General features: G+C 38.7%; 1 protein-coding gene across 3 annotated transcripts in view; it reads right to left on the bottom strand.

The window, feature by feature from the left end:
* The window catches only part of Cortactin (cortactin), a 148,963-nt gene extending 133,397 nt beyond the window's left edge, over positions 1–15,566 (bottom strand). The window contains exons 1-3 of one of the 3 annotated variants that reach the window (XM_068226694.1): positions 15,474–15,556; positions 15,067–15,245; positions 4,243–4,362 (exon numbers count right to left, since the gene is read on the bottom strand). In XM_068226694.1, coding sequence (XP_068082795.1) covers positions 4,243–4,362; positions 15,067–15,224 — 278 coding nt within the window. In that variant the 5' untranslated portion in view covers positions 15,225–15,245; positions 15,474–15,556. Of the gene's footprint in view, positions 1–4,242; positions 4,363–15,066 lie in introns of all 3 variants that reach the window. The other 2 variants (XM_068226695.1, XM_067143170.2) reach the window with 2 other exon arrangements.
* Positions 15,567–15,897: the final 331 nt, after the last annotated feature.

Genomic DNA, 15,897 nt, shown 5'->3' on the forward strand with positions numbered 1-15,897 from the left:
AAGAAATGGGAATGCCTCGGAAACGAACAGATAAGCCCAGGTGAAAAACTAAGGCGTCATAAGTAACTAATTTGGCGAATCTAGGCGAGGTTAGGGCAGACTCCTGTATGAAAAGCAAATCGGAACATTTTAGCAGGAACGGAATTCAAGAGTGCTTACCCAGAGGAGTGCCATCCCGGAAACCGGATGACGTCAACCAGATAGGCTGCTCACAGACGGACAGATAGACCGAGACCGACAGAATTCAGAATACCGAATTAATATGAACACTGCCTCGCTCTTAATATATAGGAAACTCCGGCCTTGGAGCAGCCAATCAGCGTGCACAAGTTCCCTATCGCCACCTAGACTCACCAATCACAACCCTACTTTCGGTCGCGAACTTTGACTAACATTCTAGAATATGCCTGATCGCGAATGTCGTATTTCCAGAACAGTCAGAAATATTTTCTAGAATACATTACTCACAAAACAACACACCCTGTTCCACAATTCATGTAACTTTCTGGATCCTTCCAGGAAATATAGAACAGAATTCTACTATTTACAAATGCACATGTCACCAATCTTACACAGTACAGGTTAGGTCATTATGTTATATCATGCTTTACAAATAACAGTACAGGTTAGGTCATAATACATAAAACATCATATTGTACTTTAAAAAAAACATTTTCCACTTGCACTACATAGTTCACTTGTGACACTGAGAACCGATAATGATTCAGTTTTTTGGGGGTTGAGGAGGAGAGAGTTTTCACTGGCGTACATACTGAGTTGTTGAAGGTTGGAGTTAATATCTCTTATTGCATTCGATATATCATTTATATTAACGTGGCAGTAAATTTGGAGGCCGTCGGCAAAGAGGTGATATCTATAATACGGTACTTTATTTTAGAGGAGATATCAATATAGAGGACAAACAAAAGGGGACCAAGAACAGAAGCTTGGGGGATTCCTGCCTTCTGGAGTCGCAACTGAGAAGCAGTATCTTTTACTGTAACACGTTGCATACGATCTGTAAGATATGTGGTGAAAAATTTTAAAGCAACATTACCGAAAAAGGATTTGAGCCATTATCTTAGTTTTCTCAGGGGATATTTCCATTGAGTACTTTTCTGAGACAAGGTTTAGGTTATACATTGAACGCTGTAAATCATCTTCTGAGGTGGCGACCAGCACTAGGTCATCTGCAAATATTGTATCCAGCTGTAGATTTCTGTTAATGCAGATGGAACCATGTCTTGTTTCTGTAAATTCTCGTATGAGAGCATTCATATAGATTATGGACAGGAGAGGGATAAGACCACAATCCTGTCTTACTCCTGTGTTTATTTTTTTCCACTCTGATAATTTATGTTGACCTGTACAGAAATCAAATTATGTTTGTAAATATTACTGATGTTCTGTACCATCTGTTGTTGGGTGTGATCAGATATCAAAATATTAAGTAAGGTACTGCGGTTTACTTTATCAAAAGATGTTTTGAAGTCCACAAAGGCAATATGTGATTGTACATCAAATTCTGTGTTTTTCTAGAAGGATTTTCATTGTGAAATAGCCATCACAGCAAGATCTTCCCTTTCTGAAGCCATATTGTTCCTCTCCCAGAATGTTCTCCTAGTGTTTGTATAGTTTATTTTTTATGATGTTGGCACATATTTTATAACCAGAATTTAATAAACATATGCCTCTGTAGTTTTCACAATCATTTTTGTCGCCTTTCTTGAAAATGGGTATAACTATTGCTTTATTGCAGTTTTCAGGTGGGTCTTCTCCTTTCCAAATTCTATTTAGGAACTGGGTAAATCTTTCATGGGAAGATTCACATGAATATTTGAACAACTCCAAATTTAAACCATCTTTGCCAGGTGTTTTATTGCACTGAAGTGTTTTCAGGACTGCAAATAGTTCTGCCATTGTAATGCATTCGATGTGTGGATTGTCTGAGTGAAGTGTCTGAGTAGATGAGAGATTCTGTGACCATAAATTTTAAAAGTGATTTGACTAAGTGCTGCAGGAGATTGTGTTGATTCTGAATGTGTCTTTAGTTTCCCTATTTAAATTTTTCAAAATTTTTTTACTCTGTGGTTGAGGTCTGATTATGTCATTTTCTAAACGGGATACAAATTCTTCCCAGTTCCTTCTATGGTATTTGCGCACTTCTCTCTTTACAACTGCTCGCTTTCTGTGGAAATCTATTTTATCCTCATCTTTCTGGGTACATTAAGTGCTTCCTGTGTAGACCTTCTGTTTGTCTTTTATAATTTCTTTGATGTTTTCATCCCAAATTCTGAGTCCCCTGTTCCTCTGCCATTTCGTTTCGGTACCAAGGCTCTCTTGGGCTGCTTGTTTTAAGATGGTTGTTAGGTGTTCCCATTCCTCTTCAACATTTTCTACCATTGGAGTTGATTGTGTTAATTTAGCTAGTCGTCGTTCGTAGAGCCATCTAATACAAAGATTGTGAAGTTTTACTTTGTACAGAGAGGTTGTATTTCATTTTGTTGGTTTCTTCATCTTGCTGTGCCATCAAGGTTTTGTTCTAATGGGACAAATTCTTGTAACTCTTGTAACTAAAACCATCTCTGCTAGTTTGATATTGCAAATAGCATAATCTAGTACTGATCTCGTGCCTCTTGTCTCCCATGTGTATTTATGGCTGTCTCTGCGATTGAAAAAAAAACATTCATTACCTTTAACTGATTGTAAGTGGAGAAGTCTATTAATCTAATCCCGTTGTTACAGACTTGTTTGCCAAATGTGCCAACTGACTGTCTACTTTTGCATTACTTACTCTTGCACTGAAGTCACCCATCAATAAGAGATAGTTATTCCTATTAATTTTATACAAAACCTGTTGCAATTTGTTGTAGAAATCTTCATGTTTGTCTTCTTCACCTTCTACTGGGGCATACACTCCAATTACAGACAGGTATCCCCTATATATTTTCAGACGTGTGTCTGTTATTTGTTCATTCCAGAAGGTGTAATCTGTAATGGCAGATTTAAACCGTTTATGTATCAATCATTATTCCTGCTTGTGCTTGATTTTCGGAAGTTACACCAGCATAAAACTGTAGGTAATTTTGTGTCTGTTTTGTACCTTGTAGTTTCTTTTTCATCTCTGATATTACGGATATAAAGAAATGAAATTTTGGGGATACATTTATATTAGAGCGTAGGTGCTCACTAAGGGAGCATTTTTGGATATTTCATCGCTAAGGGGGTGAAAAGGGGGGTGAAGTGTTTAAATGAGCTTATCTACAGTATATCTCGAAAACTTACAAGTTTACTGACGTAAAAATTAGTATTTGGAAACTCCTTTAAATACACACATGTACTTTTTTGTTTTGGAAAATCCCATTTAATGGTGTGAAAAAAAAAAAGGTGAAAAAGGGGTTGAATACCTTTCATGAGGATACCTATATCTCAAAAACTGAAGATATTACAGACATAAAAATTGGTATTTGGAATCTCCTTTAAAAATGAAGAAATGCATATTTTTTTGTTTACAGAAAATCCAATTAATTGGGGGGTGAACAGGAATGACTAACGGGATGAATTTAAAAAATAGCATATCTACAGTACATGTCAGAAACTGTAACGTTACACATGCTGAAAGGGTATTTGGAATCTCCTGTAGAAGTAAAGAAAGATCATTTGTTTTTGGAAAATCCATTTAAGGGGAACTAAGAAAGGGGGTAAATTTTAAAAATGAGCATATATACAGTATATCTCAAAAACATGTTACAGAAGTGAAAATTGGTATTTAAAATATGTTTTAAAAATAAATACGTATTTTTTGTTTTTGGAAAAACCTCTTCAGGGGAATGGTAAAAAGGACTGAAAAGGGGGTTGAATTATTTTTTATTAGGATACTGATAGCTCAAAAACTGAATATGTTACAGACGTGGAAATAGGTCTTTGGAATCTCCTTTGAAATTAAAACTTTTTTCCTTCCCCCCCCTTGAGGGACGACTGCTTCTCATATGCACAGTTCTATGGCAGATGTTCATCTTAGCCCTAAAAGGCAATACCACAAAGGTGGTTTACAAAGAGTTTTTTTTGGGGTAGTGAAACTAAATTTTTTGCTGAATTTTTATACTTGAGGGATTTTCAGATAATGTCTTAGTACAGTATCGAGGAAAGATTACTTTTATCAAATTTCAAAATCCATGCTAGTGTGTGTGTGTGCATGTATATATATATAATCAACAGTAAAGTAATAATGAAAACACTAACCTGTCTGTCTGTACTCCAAATTTTCCACCATAACCAAAAGCAGCCTTAGGACCATCCTCTAGCTGCTTTTGTTTCTGCAGAGCATCAGCTACAGTAGTTTCTTCAACAAGTTTCTTCATGCTAAAACAAAACATATTTAAACAAAGGAAAGAGTTCGACAAGTTTGTGAAAAGTAATATCATGGTATAGGAACAAATCTATGCTAAACAATTTATTCCTACACATTTTCAGAACCGAAACAATGCCAAAATGCCTCAAACACCCTACAAAACATATCTTATACCTCTAAAGATGAAATAGCAATTTACCAGTAAATACAAAATTAGGCAATACTCCACCCAGGTACAAATTTTACCTCAATCAGACCTGATCAAAATCAGTTGATGGTTGTTATTTAAAAGGGCCTAACATCTAGGACATCAGCCCCTAATGGTATGAGGTGGATGACACACATTAATTAAAATTTGTAAAATGTAACCACTGAGCAAAATTTAAAACAAATGATGATGAACAATGATTGTAAGTTCAAAATAATCAGTAGATCTAATTCGAAATGCCTTATTTTTGGTAAAATTATAGATGATAGATTATGGTAAGTTCACCTGCATACACCCCAGCGTCAGTGGGTAGGGTCTGACACATCCCACTCTGATGAGTCTAGTGTCAGACCTAAGACGAAACGCTGGTTAATAGAGCAAACGCCTGAAAAGCCTTACATCTGATATGTTTTTGACAGAATAAGACATTGCCTTAAAATGCAATAATATATCAGGCAAATTCATATTTTTAAAAACACATTAAAATATACAAACACAAACAGTCAATAGAATAAAACATAGCAAACAATAATATAAAGACTAATACGAAACACTACATTTACATACGATAAAATAAACCAATATCCCTCATAAAACGGATGACGAGGTCTGCTGACTGCTCGTCATCTTGTAGGATAAGGGAGATGGTACTCGGGAGTTTTAGAGTACAGCACAGATTGGCCAGGTATATGCAGTCCGTAAGGATGTAGATGTAGATGAAAGCTCAATGTCCATCCCATCGTCAACGGACGAGGGGACTGACGCCCAGAACTTCAACGTATTTTGGGGGCGGGATTTCCTCCTATGAGGGAAGCACTCAGGTTTACGAGTAAGCATACCTGCTGGCGCTGATTTATACCCCGAGTATAATGCAGGAGCGCCTGGTAAGGGCGCTCCTCTTCTCTGCCTTCTTTTCTTGTTTAGAGAGGCTGGGAGATATTTTCCCAGCCCTGGTTGACGATGCTGCCTCCCCCGGCGCGGGCACGGCTTTTGTCGACCTATAGGTATGGGGAGACTTGGCCTTCCCCCCACACCCCCTGCTCTGCCGGCTTAGAAGTCCCAGCCAGCACACACTTCTTTGTGGTTGAAGGCGAGGTGGTACCCCCCTCCCCCCTCCGAGTTCTTACTCTTTGCGGCTTTGCTCACAGGAGCAACAGCCGCCTTGGGTGCAGCGATCCTAAAAGGTGTAGGTGATGTAAACGACAAACCTGAAAGACCCTGTACTATCTTAGTGTAATCTAGAGTCTTGGCAGGTGCTTTCATAGAATAGAACTTACGTTGTGCTTTCTGGTAGGAAAGACCATCCAGGGTCTTGATCTCCTGGATCTTTTTCTCACCCAGATATACCAGACAGTTCCAATCTTGGGGTGAATGAAGACCAGGGCAGTTAGTGCACTTGTAAGGAGTTGTGCACTCATCTACACCGTGAGTTCCTCTGCCACATGTAACACACACAGACGGAATCGAGCAACGAGATACCATATGCCCGAACCTCTGGCATTGATAGCAGCGCATGAGAGGCGGGATATATGGCTTCATATCGCAGCGATAGGTTGTTACCTTCACTTTTTCTGGTAACACTGACAATTTGAAGGAGACAATGAACACACCTATGGCAACGTCTTCGCCGTTGACTTTGCGCGTAATGCACTGGACGTGTGTCACGCCACAGTGCTTCATGTCTTCCATCAACTCGTCGTCAGTGTTCAAGATGAGAACATGGTGGAAAATAACTCCACGAGCCAGATTCATAGATTTGCGCTCCTCCACTTTGACAGGAATATCACCAAAGTGGTCGCACGTGAGCAACCGACCAGCCTGCATGGCAGTGCGCGTCTTTAGCAACAAACTGCCATTGCGCATTTTTTTCAGGTCTTACAGTTCGCCATAGACACCTTTGTGCTGTACCTCATTACCTCCATATCTTGCTTTTGTATTTTACAGATATCACATTCTTTACGATATTATAGGTCAGTCTGTTATGGCTGCTTAGTATTCTCTATGCCAGACTTGACATGTAGTTCTTCCCGATTAGACAGATGGCACCTCATGTAACAGAGGATTGCCAAAGCATTTCTTTCTAACTTTCCTTTGATTCAAGTTATCTCTGGTCGTCTGATAAGTTTGGAGAAAAGATGGAGACATTGACCAGCGCGATGGCCTTCATCTAGTACAAATGGTACTATAAAAGATTTAAACGTTATTCTAAATGGCTCTCTAGAGTCATGAATATGATTACTTCAATCTAGAGGTATTTATCCTACTTATCCTTTCTTGGCTTGCCATAGTTATTGCATAAAACTATTTTGTTGTTTTTTTACCCATATTGAACTTAATACTAATTGTTACAATTCTTGTATTTTTTTCCCACCTAATTCAATACATAAAATAATATATATACAGTATCTATATATTAAAAAATTTGATGAAAACTAAAGTCAGTCAGTATGGCCATTCTATCCAGTCGATTTCCTTCATTTTTTCTTAACTGAAAGGTATTCATGCACAGATTTGTCATCAGGCACTATAAATCACTTAACTTTCGCCTTCCTGAAATTATTTGATTTTTTCAATTTTTCTCTCTTTGAAGCTATCATATCTTTGGCTCTAATTGAGGCACGGAGTTCGTTTTGACCTAAGAACACTCAGTGCATCAAGATCTTTCATTTCAGCTCTTAGCTATTCAAATTGGTTGATTCTAAGGAAAGTTATGAGTGCACATTCAATTTGATGTCCCATTTCTTCAACATTTTTTTTTCTCATTGAAGCAATTAGATCTTTTATTATTTATAAGTTTCTATAAGTCTATTACATCACAATTAAATCTTTTGTTCTAATTGCGGTACGCAATTCATTTTGGTCTAAAAACACTCAGTGGATCAAGCACTTTCTTTTGAGGTAATAACTACTTAAATTGCAAGTACATTTGTCTCCATGACGAAGATCTTTCAAGGACTTTTCAACAATTCAGCGCGTAATGTTGTTCCAAGGAACGTTTAATTCAATTTCTTTGTGTGATGTATTTTCAAGTGTTTTGTTGACATAATATTACATTCTATTACCACAGCAGATCATGTGTTTTATTTCATTAAGTTGGAACTTCGCAAATACATCCGTGAAGAGGGTAACGAACAACACCATACTTTGCACATTGCGGGCAAAGCCAGCGGGAAACTGCTAATCTATATATATAAAAAATTTATGAAAACTAAAGTCAGTCAGTCCGGCCATTCTCTCCGGTCGATTTCCTTCATTTTTGTTTTAACTTAAAGGTATTCATGCACAAATTTGTCATCAGGTACTATAAATCACTTAACTTCCACCTTCCTCAAATTATTTCATTTTTTCAATTTTTTGTATCTTTGAAGCAATCATATCTTTGGTTCTAATTGAGGTACGGAGTTCGTTTTGGCCTAAGAACACTCAGTGGATCAGGTTCTTTCATTTCAGCTGTTAACTATTCAAATTGGTTCATTCTGAGCAAAGTTATGAGTGCACATTAAATTTGAAGTCTCATTTCTTCAACATTTTTTCTCATTGAACCAATCATATCTTTCGTTCTAATTGAGGTACACAGTTCGTTTTGGTCTAAAAACGCTCAGTGGATCAATCGCTTTCTTTTGAGGTAATAACTACTTACATTGGTAGATTATGAAAATAGTTACGAGTACATTTGTCTCCATGACGAAGATCTTTGAAGGACTTTTTAATAGTCCGGCGCGTAGTGTTGTTCCAAGGAACGTTTAATTCAATTTCTTTGTGTAATGTATTTTCAAGTGTTTTATTGACACAATCTTACATTCTATTACCACAGCAGATTATGTGCTTTATTTCATTAAGTCGGAACTTTGCAAATACATCCGTGAGGATAGTAATGAACAACACCATACATTGTACATTGCAGGCGGAGCCAGCGGGAAACTGCTAGTACATACTGTAATAAATTCTTTATAATTTTACTGCAGACTTGTTTCACTGTCCTTCCTTTCTTTTCATGTCTGCTTATGTGTACTCATTCCTGCAATAGAACGAAAGGTGGCACCGATCTGATTATATTGTGTGTGTGATGGGTTTGCTTGTTGTTTTGATTGGAGACCTTTTAATTCTATGTATCTTCAATGTTTTGGCTTGAGTTTATGTTCTGCGTTGTGGTTTAACACTGATACCATACAATTCATGTTCGCCTAGTTGTGCAATATGAACATGTGTTATGCGGCGTGTAAGTTATTTACGTTATGTGTTTAGATGGGGTGGGCCAGGTCCCTTTGTGGTGACCCAGGTTTCTAATCTGTGCTCTCGGGTCAAGCTCATGAGGCACTCACTTGAATCACGCCATGCTGTTAAGATTTTTGTCGTAACGTGTCTTGCTATTATATTTTTATACACTCTGCTTCGCATGTTTGGTCTCAGTGTGTGTGGGTGTTGAGTGGTTATCGGACCTGTGTTACTTTTCAGTATCTTATGGATATTTATTTTTTGTCATTCTTCTTTTATCTTGTTATTGTTTCCGGCTTCCTCAACCGATTAATAAGTTTATTTTGGGATTTTGCTCTCATTTTACTTGCTTTCTGACTCATGTTTATTTGTTTCTGTAACTATGGCAACTCCTTTCTTACCCTCTTGTATTCCATATTTGTTTACTTTTTTGCCAGCCTTGATTAACTGATGTCTTATTTTTTGGGAGGGGTCTACAGCGATTGTCAGAAGCCATATTTAAAAAAAAATAAAAAATGAAAAGGCCTTGACGTTATCCGGGAAGCTGTTACTTTCTCCTCGAGATAGTGAATGGTCCCCATCTGAGAAAGAAATACTTTGGATCAGATACAAAGAAAACAGACTGATAAGAAGTGTTTTTTACTGTGGTTGGAGTATCGTTACACATTATGTATGTGAGTATTTGATTTCCTGTACCCCTTTAATTTATTTGTATGCTAATCTTTGCTTTTATGTTAATAAACTTCATTTAAATTGACTTCTACCTTATTGTCTCTCTGCTTTGGGGATGTGTCTTTTACACTTTGTTCATTAGGCTAAAAGGCCCAGATTCAGATCCTGGCAGTTCTTAGCCAGTTTCAATCCATCCAAAAAAAAGAAGAAAGATAGGTGGTATAGACTTGACAAGCTTGAAATCACTCCCATCAATTCTGGTAGCAACCAGAAACCCAGGGAAGCTGGATCCCATTCCTTCACACTCCACATGTTCCCAGGGGGTTGAATCCCTCAAGGAATCAAAAGTTAAATACTTCGGTGGTGGACCACCTTAGACAGGCTGAAGATGTTTCGAAGGCACGGCAGAAATCATCCTTCCCGAATGCTACCCACTCCAATCAAGGGCCTCTGTAGCCGAACCAAGCAGCCAAGGCAATACCCACCTGGTTGAAGCAAGTATTGCCCGGGGTCCGATGTTGGACGATGCCTAATACAGGATGACCGAGGCAATGAGCACTAGGACTCCCTCCAATCACTCACAATAGCAAGTGCCCCACAGCGTGTACAGAGTAACAGATATAGATAAAAAATAACAAACAATTAATAATAATATGTCCTGGCATTCGGCTGTGCGGGGATCTGTGTTGCCATGCGGATACTACTGCACGGATACATGACGCTCTCACCCAAAGTGAGTTTTGGGGATACCGTCGGGCTTTCGGGCGTAGTTACGCATGTAAGAGGCCCATCTCCGAGCAGCACGCACATCAGAATTTGGAATCGGTCTACAACAAACCCTCAAAAAATAAAAAATAAAGAGGGGACCGATGGCCACATGACCCTTTTAGTTGCCTTCTACGACAGGTAGGGATTAACTGTGGATGTATTCAATCCCTCCTATCCACAGGGGTCCAACACATTGTACCAAACCACAATCTGTGTCCGCATCTCAGTCACCCCTTTTAGTCGCCTCTCACGACAAGCAGGGGATACCGGGGGTGTATTCTACATCTGCGTTCCCCAACCACAGGGGGTTGTTACCCTTTTAGTCACCTCTTACGACAGGCAGGGGATACCGTGGGTGTATTCTTTGCCTGCATCCCCCCATCCACAGGGAGTCAATCAAAACCAGGTCATAAACCTATGACATAATTATTCATACCAACCAGAGAACTTTTAAACATTCAAAATGAAACCACGGAAAACCATCTTCATTGCTCACTGTACCTTGATTCAGTTTCACTTAGTATACTCTCATCCTGCCAGAATACACATCCTAAATACTTCAAATGAAAGACTTGTTCCAGTTTCATTTTTCCTACCTGGCAATCTTCTGAGGTTTCTTTCCTACTGACATCACTTTAGTCTTGGAAAAGCTAATTTTCATATCATATTCGCCGCAACTCTTTTTTTAAGCTCCAAGATATTAGATTACAGGCTTTAAGCACAATCCACCATTAAGACCAAGTTATCAGCATATACCAAACTGCTTACTATATCTCTACCCAACAGAATCCTTCCCTGCCATTTTAAACCTTTCACTAAATGATTCATGTACAGGCTTACTATAAACAAAGTTAAAGATTAAAGCCTTACCGGTACTTGAAATAAACTTTTAACATAAGAGGTCATGTTCAGTACATGTAGTACACATCGAAGAGATGTTAAGTACAAAACAAAAATACCCAACTGGTCACCAGTGGGATCCAAACCCACAAACTTCTGATTTTGCATCGGATGCTCTTTCCAACTGAGCTAAGGTGGCATAGGTCGTATCTGTTCTGTCAATAAGGATCTCCTATTCCTCTGTGATGTTAACCTTGATAACATAAGGCATTCAGACAAACTTATTTACAAAATTTCTTGCAGACTACAGCCATTGATAGGCAGGTTGATATTCCTGCAAAGAGTGTGCTATTGACAGCTGCCACTTTATGTCAGATATCTAGCTGTACAATGGCTGCAAGGCAATAAACCTTCTCACCTGGTGTAGGTTTCCGGCTACCAGTTATGAGGCTAGATGTTCCGTTTAACGTCACAGCAAGGTCCAGAGACACCCCTAGATATTTGGGTTGGACAGTGGTCCAAAGAGTGCTAAATTATTCCAGTACGAATACTACTTCAATACCACAATGACAAAAACCAATGTCTACAACCTACTAGGACTGTAGCACATCAATACTCACATTCAGAACAGTTGCCAGTATAACATTTCTAGTTTTTAGTTTAATATTGATTTGAAAGCAATTAATCTCAATTTTAAAATTTATTCTTGATTTACAGTTGCTTGTTATCAATTTGCAGTTGAAAAGGTAATTTTTGATGAGTCTTTATCCTGTCAGAGTGATGTGATAGAGCTGGATCATGCAAACAAGAAGTGTGTAGTTTTACAGCACTGTTGATATTGTGATCATAGCCATGTGAACTCCAATTTAACATGGAATCTGAACCACAGATATATGACTTATTTTAAATATCCCACGTGTTGGTGACAAGCCAGTGACTATGCCCCTCAGCTATCGCACCCCATACTATTGGATCAAGTACATAATTCAGAGGTTTACTTAAAGCATCTCACTTGGAAGGTCTCAGGAAGAGAAATATACACTAGTACACTTCTTAGGCAATCATACAAAGTGTTCCACCACAGTTTTACAATAAACAGGGACATCATGTAGGTCAGAACGTCAAGCTACTGGAACAGAACACAGGCTGAAACTCTTGTTCTTTCATCTCCTCTAATGACTGAAATGCTAGGGTATCTTAGATCATCTGGCACTCATAGTAGTATCAGAGTCAGCTAGGGGCCTCACAACTGCCAACCCAAATTCCCACGTTGAGAGCGCCTCGGGGTACCCCTTGCAGAAGACACCTTTTACGGCAGGCAAGGAAATGTATTCCATCACCCCCATTCACAGAAGGAGAAATGAGGAGTGAGGTAGTTTCCCCGTTGCTTTCCTCATTGAGCCACAAGATGCCATTATATATCAATCTGCCAAGCCCACTGAAAAGCACACACCAACTGACCCTACGAGACGTACTTTCTCAATATTCATCAAAGGGACTAACTGAATGAGGAATGATGTTACAAGCATCATTCATAACTCAGACACTTTCACTTTTCCCTTTTTCTAGGGGGTTTAATGTTGCACTAACAAATCGGAGGTTTTCGGCACCACGCATGGGAAAGGGCCAGAACTGGGAAGGCTGTGACCGTGGCCTTACTACGGTACAGCCCCAGCATTTGTCTGGTGTGAAAATGGGAAACCACAGAAAACTATCTTCAGGAATGCCGACAGTAGGATTTGAACCTACCATCTTCTGAATACAAGCTCAAAGCTACGTGGCACAAACCGCATAGCCAACTCTCTCTGCAACTTTCATATTGTCAAAGCCAAGGATGAGACAGATGGTCAAAGAAAGTAACAAATTTGTTCTTGCCCATAAAACAAGACCGTGAACTGCAAACACTATGACTTATCGGAATGGATCCGAGCTTAATAGGTGAATTTCACTTCATTAACCAAAAAAGACATTGTTAATGAAAGTGGACATTTACAGGCCAGTTAGTTTGACATGTGTTGCAAGTGGACAATTACAGACCAGTCAGCTTGACATGTGTTGCTTGTAAGCTCTGGAAAAAACATTCTGATTATATTAGACATTTTCCAAAATTACAAACTGGTTCGATGCAAGGGTTTAGGAAAGGTTATTCCAATGAAGCTCAACTTACAGGATTCCCACAAGATATAGTCAATAGGCTACTTTAAATTCAGAAAATCAAACAAACTGTATTGGTATTGACCTATCCCGGGCTGTTGATAGGGTACATCACAAGAGACTATTGATGAAAATGAGGGGTGCTGAACGTCAAAAAGTGCTAGAATGGGTAGCTAATTTCTGGAAAACAGAACTTTTGAGAATTAGAGTAGGTGAAGCATTATTTGATCCCATAGCCTAATAATTAGGAAGCGGGGGACGGGGAATCCCCGAAAGGTAGTAGTAACTTATGGGCTGTTATGTATCCTTATAAGTTATAAAGGTTATAGTCTAAATTATATGTGTAAAAAACTGGAATCTTAAGGCTTTTTGCAGATGTTATACTGCATGAGCAATGATTGTTGCCTCAATGCTATTTAGATGCGCTTTGTCAACAACTGCCGTGTTTGTCACCGAGATGGTTTAGGCCATGTTCACCGCATGGATGATACCAGGCTCCCCCCCCCAAATTCTTTATGGTGAACTTTGCTCCAGCAGTAGACCTTATGGAGCCCCTCTTAAGCGTTTTAAGGACCAGCTGAAACACATTATGAAGACAACTGGTATAGATATACAGACATGGGAAGAATGTGCGGTGGACCACTCACAGGCAGAACACTATATCCACTGCTGTCAACTTGTTTAAAAGAGAACGCCGCAGAAATCAAGAGGCCAAGCGACAAGCAAGAAAACTCTGTCAATTACAACCCCGCCCTCCTCCAACCATTCAGTGTGATTTGTGTAGGCATATGTTTTATGCCAGAATTGGTCTGTTTAGTCATTGTAAACACATCCATAAGCTGAGTTGAACTGGTCAATGTATGCAGGAAGGTTATATATACACTCGGATCGAGTTACAGCCACCAACGACGATACTGTACACAGTAATACATAAATTAGGATTGTGAGAGACTACAAAAAGTCCTCAACAATGTTGTGAGATAGAAAGTAAACAATAGTATGATGGAAAATGGGATGAAAAGTCAAGTTGTAAGTCTGACCAGAAGTCCCCTCAGTAATTACTGTGTTGATGGGGTGTGACAGTAGCCTACCTTATGCTGATCAATATAAGCACTTGAGTGTTAACGTAAGGAAAGATCTTCATTGAGGTAATCACATTAATGAGACTGTAAATAAAGGTTACAGATGTCTTCATAAAGTTATGAGGGTATTTAGGGGGTTGTAGTATGACTATAAAGGAAAGACCATAAAGTCTCTGGTAAGACTCCAACTAGAGTATGGTTCCAGTGTATGGGACCCACACCAAATTAATTGATATGTAAACTGGAAAAGATCCAAATAAAAGCAACAAGATTTGTTATGGGCGATTCCTGACAAAATAGCAACATGTCAAAAATGCTGCAAACTTTGGACTGGAAAGACACAAGAGTAAGAAGAAGAGCTGTCCGACTAAGCGGTACATGTCAGTTGAGAGATGGCATGGAGAGACTAAGCTTGAGTGGAGCTTTCAAAGGTGGAGAAAAAAATCAATGATATTGCTGTTATTACGTCAGAATTATCAAACCATAAAACGAATGTTCTTACTTGGGAAATCAAGCCGTAAGACAAAATGGAAATTCAAGAGGACAAATTGGAGCAAATACTGATTTATAGGAAGAGGAATTACACACTACAATAATTTAATCAAGGGAAATATTCGATAAATTTCAAAGTTCTTTGAAATTATTTAAGAAAAGCCTAGCTAAACAATTGATTGGGGATCTGCCACTTGGGCGACAGCCCTAAATAGAGATCAATGATGAATGAAATAAAATCGCAAGGAAATTTTGCATTTATAAGAGAAAATAACTTAACTCACTCAATAGCACCAGCAGTTCTTCCAGAACCTTCCACAGTCCGTGAACCCCATCGTTGTTCTTGTTCAGTGACATCGTTAATGAAATCGGGATCTGTATCCCAATCATCGTCATTACCATTGGAAATTTCCAATTTAGCACCGGCAGTTGCCTTCCACATTATATGAAAATCTGTAACGTTCTATCAATTCAGAATAGACCAGATTAATAAGGTTTGCCAAGAAGGTAAAAATAATTCAACTACGTCTATAACCTGTTATGTTTAAATCGGATCAACTCTGCATGGGAATTTCCGCCTGTTATTAACTATATAACAAGCAATATAGATAGGGAAATAAGTTCACGCAGCACGTAACAACACGAGATTATCTACTGTCCGCAAGGTACGAATGATTTTATTTTTACGAACTTTGTGTTTCAACGCAGATCCGGGAAACCTTATCTACAAACACACCGGAATACAAGGCACACCCACTCAAGACAGCAGGTTAGTTTCACTCAGTTTGACAATTGTGCGCAAGGACCATAAAGAGAAATATTGTGCGGACTCCGTTTATCAACTGTTCGCGCGATACGTAAGTATGAAAAGGAACCAACATAAAAACGAAAAGTTTTCAAAAATCAACAAAATTACCACCTGAGTGAACAGTGTTATGTTTGGAAGGAATGGATATTTCATACAGCTCGGCAAGTATGATTTTTGCTGTTATTACTTTAGAATGATCAATCCGTCAAACGAATGCTCTTACACATGGAGTGATAATTACTCGCAAAACTTTTAGTGATACTTTGGCTCCCTAGTGCTGAATCCAGGGAGCTGCCCGCTATACTAC

Source organism: Anabrus simplex, chromosome 3 (genome assembly GCF_040414725.1).
Source record: "Anabrus simplex isolate iqAnaSimp1 chromosome 3, ASM4041472v1, whole genome shotgun sequence".
NCBI lineage: Eukaryota > Metazoa > Arthropoda > Insecta > Orthoptera > Tettigoniidae > Anabrus > Anabrus simplex.